The 10,222-nt window shown below is 35.9% G+C and overlaps 1 protein-coding gene across 1 annotated transcript in view; it reads left to right on the top strand.

Moving 5' to 3' along the window:
- Nucleotides 1-10,222, top strand: part of PHF20L1 (PHD finger protein 20 like 1) — a 61,442-nt gene that overhangs the window by 20,186 nt on the left and 31,034 nt on the right. The window contains exons 9-12 of the mRNA XM_040585355.1: nucleotides 2,469-2,551; nucleotides 6,316-6,568; nucleotides 8,601-8,786; nucleotides 8,995-9,201. Of these exons, the coding sequence (XP_040441289.1) occupies nucleotides 2,469-2,551; nucleotides 6,316-6,568; nucleotides 8,601-8,786; nucleotides 8,995-9,201 (729 nt within the window). The remainder of the gene's footprint in view (nucleotides 1-2,468; nucleotides 2,552-6,315; nucleotides 6,569-8,600; nucleotides 8,787-8,994; nucleotides 9,202-10,222) is intronic.

The following is a 10,222-nucleotide window of genomic DNA, read 5'->3' as shown; positions in this document are numbered from 1 at the left end:
AATACTTGTAAATTGTCATTTTTGTCTCCAGAATGAGCTTTTAGATATGAAGGAAGGTTGGGAATCATGCTGGTGTACTCATCAGAATGGCTACAAAAGAGACGTAAAGGATTGTAGCTGTTAGGAAAACATTAGTTTACAAAGTGCCTTACGGCTGTATTGGGGCAACAGAGCAAAACCTGTGGCTGTAGGAGACTGAAGGGAACTGTTTTCTGGATTTCAATTCAGCATTCAGTATTTGTTGCAGAAGGTTCTGCTCTGCCACAAGGGCCACTACTGCATCTGGTGTCCTTTCTCAACATTTAGCAAAATAAAGTTGATTCCTTTGTGCATTTTTGTTCTGCTGCTGCCACTAGGGGAAATCATATTTCCCAAAGGTGAAGGATGTCTCCTGCTTAGCATGTGTTAACGTCGTCTTCTAGTTTTTGCCTCTGCAGCGCTTGCTTCCACATCTGCTGCTGCAGTGTGGATACCTAAAAGAACATAACACCTGCAGCAAGCTTACAGAACAAACCACTTCTGGTTCATTATGCCACCTCACATTTTTTATTTGTTACATGCTTTTACTGACAGAGGATGATGAACCTGTAGTCAGTCCTGCAGCTGTGGTAGCTTGTAGACTTTTTTTGTATTTCTACAGGCATGGTGATTTCTTAGAAAGATACTTAATGGAGTAGAAGAAGGGTATAACAAGGGTTATGTATCACAGGTGTGACTGAATCTACGTTCATTTCATGGCTTTGCTTTCTGAGCACTGAGCATCTAGAAAGAAATAAAAATCATAGAATTATAGAATGGTTTGGGTTGGAAGGGACCTTAAAGACCATCTAGTTCCAACCCCTGCCGTGGGCAGGGACACCTTCCACCAGCCCAGGGTGCTCCCAGCCCCGTCCAGCCTGGCCTTGAGCCCTGCCAGGGATGGGGCACCCACAGCTGCTCTGGGCAGCCTGTGGTATGTATAACCACAAAAGCCCCCTTATAGACTGTAGTTTGTTGTTTAGTATTTAAAACTCTCTTTCACTTAATTTTGCAAATTATTTTATGCTTTTCATTTTAGATGTATGATTGTCAATATAAAGATCATTGCTAATTTTGCAGCTTCATTTAAACAGTATGATTCAAGTCACAAATGTTTATTTAGGTCCATGAGACCTAAATCTTTTATGAAGCCAAATGCTGAAATATTTTTACCTGATAAACTTACTTGTATTAATGTAATAGGGCTAAGTAAGTTTCTGCTTTTCAATTAACCTATTTAGCTGTAAAATCCATTAGTTTACACCTCTTTTCAGAACACCATGTCTATAACAAAGTTTATTTAAAACAACTAGTTTCCAGTAAACTGAAGCATAACTTAATCTAACATAAAGAGTAAATGAAACAAAGCACCTAGTGTTTATTGTGGAATGCTGAAATGTGATAGCTCTCTATCAAAATACCACACTTTTTTTTTTTTGGTGCCTGTTTTTTTTTAATGACCCGAGTGCTTTCTGAGAGGCTAGGCTTCACTAATTGATAATTCCTTGGGCATTGTGCACTGGAAATTAGTTTTGAGCATATCTAATTTTTCATGGACTCTTCTGTGGATTTGTCAGTTCAAGTTATTTTTGATGATTTAAACTCTTCACCCCCAATATTGACATTCCCAGGGATTATAATAGAAACTTCTATTCAGATTTGTGTTTTTCAGGTTTTATCAGTTCTGCTTTGTTTTATGGCATAGAACTCTTTCTTTCTCTGCATACTTAGGTAATTAAAGTTACTGTGTGAAGTAGAACTGAAGCTATTGTTATATGCTTAGCTAACAGGAAAGCCTTTTCATTTATGTGGCCTTGTCTTTTACAGATTTTTTTTTTTTTTTTACATTACTGATATTGTATATGAGTTCATGAATGAAGTGATACATTCTGATAATATTTGCTCCCAATGTAGTCTTGTTATTGAGGTAATTTGGGAGCTCCACTGCTGGGAATATTCATTTGGAAATTAAATCCCTTGTCCTAGTTTATCTAAGAAGGGTTTTCATCTGTTAGAATTAAGAAGTAGTAATACAAGTTCTCATGGGAATTTCTTAAAAAACTGGAAAGGGGAGAGAGAGAAAAGTTTTTTGTCAATAATTTTGATCTCTCAAAATTTTCTTCAGTATTATAGGCTTGGTTTTAAAGGCCGAGTGCGTGGGCTTCAGAAAGGTGGTGAGGCATTATTTTACAACTGATAATTTGATTTCATGATGTTAGTGGAAATGCTAGAGAAGTATCTGTTGTGGAAGGACATAATCGTGGAAACATCCTTTAACTTTTTGATCTAATTTAAAGTGTTTAGCTTTGTGTGGAGCTGTTTCAGAGAGCATTATGTTGTAGATATAAGCAGTTCATATTTCTTGTCTCACTGTTTTGTGGGGTTTTTTTACCACAAATTCTTGTTGCAAGCTGCTTCTAACTAAAAATATCTGCAACTTTTCTCCTAAGGTTTATTGGCATCCAAAGCTGTTGTTGCGGATGGTGCTGAAAAAAAGGAAGGCAACAAAGAAACAGCTCCAGTCCTGGAGCAGGTATGAAATGGTAGAGTTTGATTCTTTTGCAAAGTTCCCACTGGAGTGTGCCATGGAGATGTAGTAACTACAGCATTAAAATTTGCCCCTTCAGATATAACAGGGAACGGATAATTGATCTTATGTTTACAATTCTGGCAGAGCCAGAAGTACGGAATTTAATTGTCTTTAAACACAGTGTTGACTTGAATTTCAGTAATGAGCTTTTGTGTTGGAAAATTAACAGAAAACAAGAAAATGAAATCTCCCTGCAACAAATGTGAGGAGACCAGTGTCCCCAGGTCCAGTTTCATAGCTGGAACCATGACTGGCTTAGAAAAAAGACCCTTACACAAATTTAATTTGTGTTTGAAACAGGGTTTTTGACATCACATAGAACTTCTTTTAAAAGAAGTTTCTTTTATATTGTAAGAATTTGGTGTTGTAGGCTTGTATGTGTTATATGAACCGCTCAATGAGCCATACATTTTGCAAGGGTGTGTATTTTAATAAATACAAAAAAGGAACTTTTAAATAATGTTAAGGGTCTGATTTTTAAGCCTGCATATTTGCAGGACCTGAAGGCTGCCATTTTGTCTTTGGCTTATTCTGTTGTGTTCAGGCATTGCTTGACTCCAAGTTGTGCATTATCTTGCATATTAAAAGGGCTGAATGCCTAAGCATGGTAAAGCAAGCTAAGGATGAACAGTAGTCTCGATTCAGGACATCTTTGTTTTCCAATGATTTAAATCAGAGCCTTAATGTAGTTTTAATACAGCTTTTTTGTATTCATTTTCATTCTTCTTTAACAGCAGTGTTTGAATGAAATAGCCTTGCTGCCCGTAATTCTTAAAAGAGCACTTCTGTTCTTAAGCCCCGGCACACTCTATGAGCAGTCCCTACCCCAAACTTTTATTTGATATTTTGATTGTACTGGTTCTTTAGAGCTGATACATAATTGCATTGCTGTGGTTTTTCCATTGACAGTGCACTGGATGTTCAATGGAACGTAGTTTTCTGTTCTTAATGCTGTCACTGTAACGGCTAACTGAGCCACTATGGTGTCAATGCATTGACCGATATTTTGCATAAAGGTTTACAATGTATTGACATGACATTCCATTTCTCAAATTTTTGCATATTAAAGATGCTATGATTTTATTGCTACTGTGTGTGATATTTTCAATGTGCAAAAAAATGTGAAATGGCTTACAGCATGTTGTTTTTGGAAGAATCATTACAATGTAAATCTTACCATGCAGAATCCCATTATGGTGAATGGGACTTTGTGGTTTACATAGACTGTGTATGCAACAGTATAAACTACAGTGCATATTTACTAAAACCTTTTTGTTACTTCTTAGACTTAGTAACTCGGCTGTTTCTGTTTTATTGATAGATAGAAAAAAAGATGTCTCTGTCATTGTTTACATGCTAATGGTCTGAAAAACCTCATTTTTGGAAACACTAGTTAAGTTCATTTATAGAGGCATCTAAAATCCCAAATTGCCCTATTCCTTTGCTTCTAACTAAAACCAGAAACCTTACACATTTACATGATTAACTCTGGGGAGGAAAAATTTTGAGCTTAAAGCTTTTTTCACCGAGTTCCTGCCCAAACTCAATTTTAAATGGCCGAGTTAAAAACCTCCCTAAAAGGTTTTCCAATAGCAAAGCTGACATCCCTTAGAGGTTTTGTCTGCTACTGCTATAAAATTGAATGAGTAAAGTATCTTGTAGGTTTTTTTAATAATGTAATACAAAACATGGTAGAAGTATTCAGGCCAATAGCCGAAAACTGACTTTGTTGATGGAAGTTTATTTTGTTTATATTTATATATTTTTAGTTTACAGTTGTCTTAAACCCAAAACCTCAGATGATTAGTTACAGATACAGTAGTTTATTTAACTGTATTAGGGTATGTCATGTTATATTTCCTTTTGACCGAGACCTGATTAGATGAATAACATAATTCATTAAGGTTTTTAATGTTAATTTGTCCTGTTAAGAGGTTAAGCACCTTATCAAAATATTAATTTAATTTTTTTAATCTTGTTTAAATAACTTTGTAATTTGAAAGTAATGGATGCTGTAGTAATGTCTTTCACATCTGTGAAGATGAACAATAAAATTGTTTATTTACAAGTTACGACTCTAATTAATTTCTGGTAATACCTCTCATAACCAGCATAGGTATACTCTACAGTTCATGGAATATTTAAATGAATAAACTGCACTTAGTACATGTGTAATTGAGTTGTTCAAGGTAGAACTGATGTCTGCTGAATGGGACGTTTTGCACCGGATCTTTACATGATACTTCCAGCAAGCTATTCATGTAGCATTCAGGGGTGCTCTTTTACAAACATAGAATGTGCACTTGTGGTTTTTTGGTTTGCTTTTTTTGTCCCCCTCCATTGGAACATGGAAAGTTTCAGTGGAAAATAAAATTGCAATTTATAACAAAACCCAGTAATATATTCAAATAATCAGAGATGTTATGTTTTTAGTTTGGATAACACCTTCTAGAAATATATTTCTACCTAGCTATGGTTTTATTAGACGGTACTATGCTGTGTGATGTAACCGGGACAAGAAAGGGGACAGGTTTAAGAAATTATGTTCAGATATTGTAGTTTCCCATTATTGGGCAAGTTGTAACACATGCACAGTTTATTCAGTAAAGCAGGAACAACTAACTAACTTCCAGTTAAAAATCTTAAATGCTAATGTCTGTCAATGCATGCAAATTCTATAAAAATAATACTTCAGTATGTGTGTTAAGAAGGATGAAAATTGATGAAATTGGAAAGCTGCATTATATGTTGAATTTTCTTTTTTTCCTCAGAAACTGTTTTAACTCTTATCTGCTCATTTTTCCCCAACAGTTAGCAATCTATTTAACCCTGTGGTGCTAGAAGTTGTGATTTCTTCATGTGTTTGCACAAACTTATAATGTGGTGAAATCCAGACTCCCAGCACTGAAAGGGGTTGTGTGAGAGTGTGTTCAGTATTTGGAAACTTTTTCTTGTTGTCAGGCATTCTTAAAGGAGCATTATCAACTCTTTCAGGTTCTGCTCTAAAATTGAAATTAATGTTAAACAAAGTTTTCCTGAGGCACTTCCTCCCCACCCCCCCACCCCCCACCCCCCATGGTCAAGGAAATGACTGTGAAGGGAAGGTCCTGGCAGTGCTTTTTTTTAGAACTGCAGTCCTCTGAACAAGAGTTGCTTGCTCACAGCAGTGCAAAAGCCTGTCAAGAGTTTGAGAAGCATCTGGATGATGCTCTTAGTCATACAGTTTAGTTTTAGGTAGTCCTGTGAGGAGCAGGCAGTTGGACTTTACGATCCTTGTGGGTCCCTTCCAACTTCATATACTCTGACTTTGTATGTCAGTGTATATATTCTAGCTTGTAGCAACTGTTCTCCAAGTTGTACTTTAAGACAGCGCTGACAGTCCTGATCTACTGAAGATGAAAGAGACAGAAACTAAAAGGACTTTGGTGAATCTTTACAGTGGTATAGAGGAAAAATGTTTTGTTCGCAGGTTTTTCAAATAGTAAGAAATTAGGGTGTTCTGAATACTGAAAATAATTGGTAGTGCTCCTTTAAAAAAGAAAAGTTTAATGTGATACATTTTAAGTAGTTTTTATTTGTACTGAAAATAATGTTGCTTTAAAATGTGTTTTGAATACTAAAGTTGCTTTTAAAAAGATCAAAATAGAATACAAGAACTACAGCGAAGAAACTGAAATAAAAGTTTCAATTTTTTATTATTTATTCAGGAGATTTCACCTAAACCACAAAGTCAGAAAAAAAATGAAGCTGATATTAGCAGTTCTGCCAACATTCAGAAACCTGCACTGTTATCCTCAACTTTGTCTTCAGGAAAGGCTCGCAGCAAGAAATGCAAACAAGAATCTGGAGATTCTTCTGGGTGTATAAAGCCCCCTAAATCACCACTTTCCCCAGAATTAATACAAGTCGAGGATTTGACGCTGGTCTCTCAGCTTCCTTCTTCTGTGATAAATAAAACTAGTGAGCACAGACATTTTAAAAAAAATACCGTAATTACTTATAAGAGATATACAGAGATTTTTTGGTTGTAAATGGCTATTGCTTTTAAAAATGAATCTGCTTTAAATAAAAGGTCCAAGTGGGAGAATTAGGGGTAGCTCAGTATTTTAAAAGTCAAGTCACATAATAAGGCATATGACTTACTCTACCAGAAATAATACATTTAAATAATACCTTTATATTTATAGAGTCGTGGCTTTTCATGGTTGGCTTTCCCTCCAGCTTAAATCTCCACATTAGTATTAACAGTGATACAGGAAAAAATCAAACCTCCCTTCTGAAGAGGCCTGATTCATTAAAAAGATGCACACCTTGGTTGTGGACCTTTCCTTCTCTGAGAAATTCTGCCTTCAGCAGGCTGACGTGCTGTACCTGTAGGCTGTGGCATTTTTCACCTTACATGATATTTCTCCAAGTACGATGTGAAAGAGAAGATGGGTTCAAGATCTGTGGTGGGGACATAGAAAAACATTTGGTTTCTTTGTCTCAGAAAAATACCATAGGTGTTGACCTCCTTAATGTGTAACTGATTTGCAAAGTACCAAAATACCGGTTATCAGAAGAACAGGGAAGGGTTTATGCTGCATCCTTGGTTATGCTATTTTTTGTGAATATTATAAAATATTTCTAGAATTTTTTCTTGAGATTACATTAGGTTTTTAGTGTTGCTTAGGGTCAGGCTCCTTGTTGCCTGAAGAACATTAAATGCTGAGGCTGAGAGTTAAAATAAACACAGGTTCCACTAAGTCAAAAGGAGCATGTTTGTTTCACGTTTAGAATAGTGATTGAGGATGGAAGATTAAACCTGGATTGTGTGTTCCCCTTAACCTCGATTTGATATTTTCCCTTAGGCAATAAGTTTCTTCTAATCTTTTCACACAGATAACTTTGAATGGGAGAGGGAGAGGTGCAAATTCAGTCATCTGTATTTGTTCAGGACACATAGGTACAGATTGTATTTTGCCCCCACAAAATATTAGCGGTCATCTATGTTGTAATACGCTTTCTCCCCCCCACCCCTAAAACAATGGTAAGTAGTTTTCCTTGAGCATGTTTGTATTTTGGATTGTTAGATTTCTCTCTAGCAATATTTTTAGGAAGTAGCTTATTTAGAAACTGATTACTTAATAGCTTAAGATCTTGTTAGTGCTGTCTTTTAATCTTCAGTTTCTGAGTGTTTTCCACCTCTAGTGGAAATTTTAATTTTTCTTTGTCTCTATTTTTAAATCTTGACATCTTTAACTAAAAAACTTTAAAGAAAAGGAGAGAACAGTGATTTACAGTGTGATAATTACTTAAATTTTGTTTTTCTAAGGCAGAAGGTTTTGAAACTGGGTGATATTTGAGAGCTGTAGAGGAGTGCAGGTGTTTTGTTTTTAATGAATCAGGCCTGTGTTAACCTGTATCAATTCCCACCCCCCCACCCTCCGCTTTTTTTTTTTTAAAGTGTAATGTTCTTGAACCTTCTTACTGCACCATGTATTGTCAGTGTGCGTTTGAATTATGGGGTATTGATATCAGGTTAGCAGAAGACAGGAGATGGGATATAAAATTTGCCACTGCTTTTGATTATCTTTTTTAAGTTGTATATTAACACTATCCATGAGTTTTTAGATCTTTAACTGTGATCATTTGTTCTGTTTACCGTTAAATCCTATTGCCCCCTTCCATTATAAGTAGCCTACTCTCATGGGTTATATGGGGGGGTTGCTTACTGTAAATACACTGTTTGCCTAAAACAACAGCCTTTATCAGTGGGGAAGTAGGTGCCCTAATAATGTATAATACGCAAAAAGAGAATCATGTCTTGAGCATAACTCTTTTTTGCTCCTGGTAATCACAGTGTTTATTTAATTACCTTCACCAGTTTTGCTGTAATTACCAGCTTTGCAAATAAGAGCTATTTAAAGCACTCCCTGTCTTTAGAGCTCAAATACTGCGGTAAGATTTTGGTATATCTCTGCTTCATGAACATTGAAAGATCTCTTTTTAGGTCCATCACAGCCAGTGAATTCCCCTAGATCCTACAAACATAGCCAACGGAGAAGAAGATCACAGCGTTTAGCCACTTGCTCCTTGCCTGATGATTCTGTAGAAAAAGTTTCTTCTCCCTCTTCAGTTACTGATGGAAAAGTGTTCTCCATCAGTGGTCAAAACCAACAGTCATCAAAATTGGAGGGTAATGTATCTTAATCTAATAAAGAACTGCCCAAGAGAAATTGAATCATAAAAATTAGACCTTTCACGGTTTTCATCTAGTGGGATATTTTGACTTATTGTAGCTAAAGCTGTATGCTGTTTCTTTGTTATGTAAACGCTACAATCCAAACTGTTGTTTGTTGGACCTATGTATCTTTTTTTAATATTACATTTTTTCTTTTATGTAGTACCTGATGTTGCTCATATGTCACTTGAGAAGCGTGGACCATGTCTCCCTCTTGATTTAAGCCGTAGTTCGGAAGTCACAGCACCATTATCCACAGAATCCACTTTCCGTAATGAATATCCCAGTAAAGACAAGGAAGATATTCAGATGATTACATATCTTTCTTCCAAAGCAGTAACTGATGGAAGAGTAGCTACAACAGCGTCAGGTAAAGAGATTCAGTATACAACCAGTTAGGTTTATAGTTGTAGGGTTAAAACGTGTATGTATTCAGTCACACAGGAAGAGAGGGGATGCTTTTTTTTTTTTTTTTTTAATCCTTTCTTCACACTCAAAAACCTGCTGCTCTTCCTGGGGTCCTTCCTTCCATCTGCATATTCTTCATCTTCCACTGGCTTTGAGCTGCATTAGCATTTTTTCTAACACACTTTAAGGAGGATCTGAGAGTGTGGAGTACAAAAAGCAGTGTTTCAAAATATTTATATTGTGAAAACTTGTAAAAATAATTTATGAACTTGTTACTAACATATATGTACTAAATCTAGATGTGCTCATTTTTCTGTGGCTTCAGCTTCAAAACGGTACCGTTTTCAAGGGCAGTCAGCATTCCTCTACCTTTGCTTCTGTTTGCAGTGGAAATACTGTCATTTGCTTGCTACAAAAACATTACTTGAAACTATTTCTGAAAAATCCTCTAAAACTTACATAGACTTGGTTCACCCTCACAGAGTTAGCACAGAGCCCAGTGCTGGAACTCTGTGCTGCCTCTCACTTGGTAACAGTTTACTGGCCACTGTTGTTTGAGTAAATCGCTTGGATAGAGGTAATTCAAAGATTTGGGGAAGGGTTGACATAGTGGTTTGCACACCCTAAAGATGGGTAGTTTTCATTCAGTGTATGTTAACTGTCCATAATTTTTTCACAAATAAGTCTTTCTTATGGGGGTGAGTATCATACCATTTTTCATTGGCTTTCAGAAAAGATTTCTCTCACAGACCTTTTTTTGTTGGTGGTGTTTTTTTGTTTGTTTTCTTTTAAACGAGAAAATTCTTCAATAAAGTAAGAGGAGGAAAAAATAAAGTTATTGTATTCTGGGGAAGCTTTTGGTAAATGTGATCAATAGAGGACAACATGACCTTAAAGTATATAATTATGACACTCCAACTGTTACTTAGTCCTGTGTGGAAGAAAAAACATAATGAAACCACCAACTTTTCATTAAGATGATA

This window comes from Falco naumanni, chromosome 3 (genome assembly GCF_017639655.2).
Source record: "Falco naumanni isolate bFalNau1 chromosome 3, bFalNau1.pat, whole genome shotgun sequence".
NCBI lineage: Eukaryota > Metazoa > Chordata > Aves > Falconiformes > Falconidae > Falco > Falco naumanni.
Note: the sequence above shows the minus strand (reverse complement) of the source record. Positions and strands in the feature narration are given on the sequence as shown.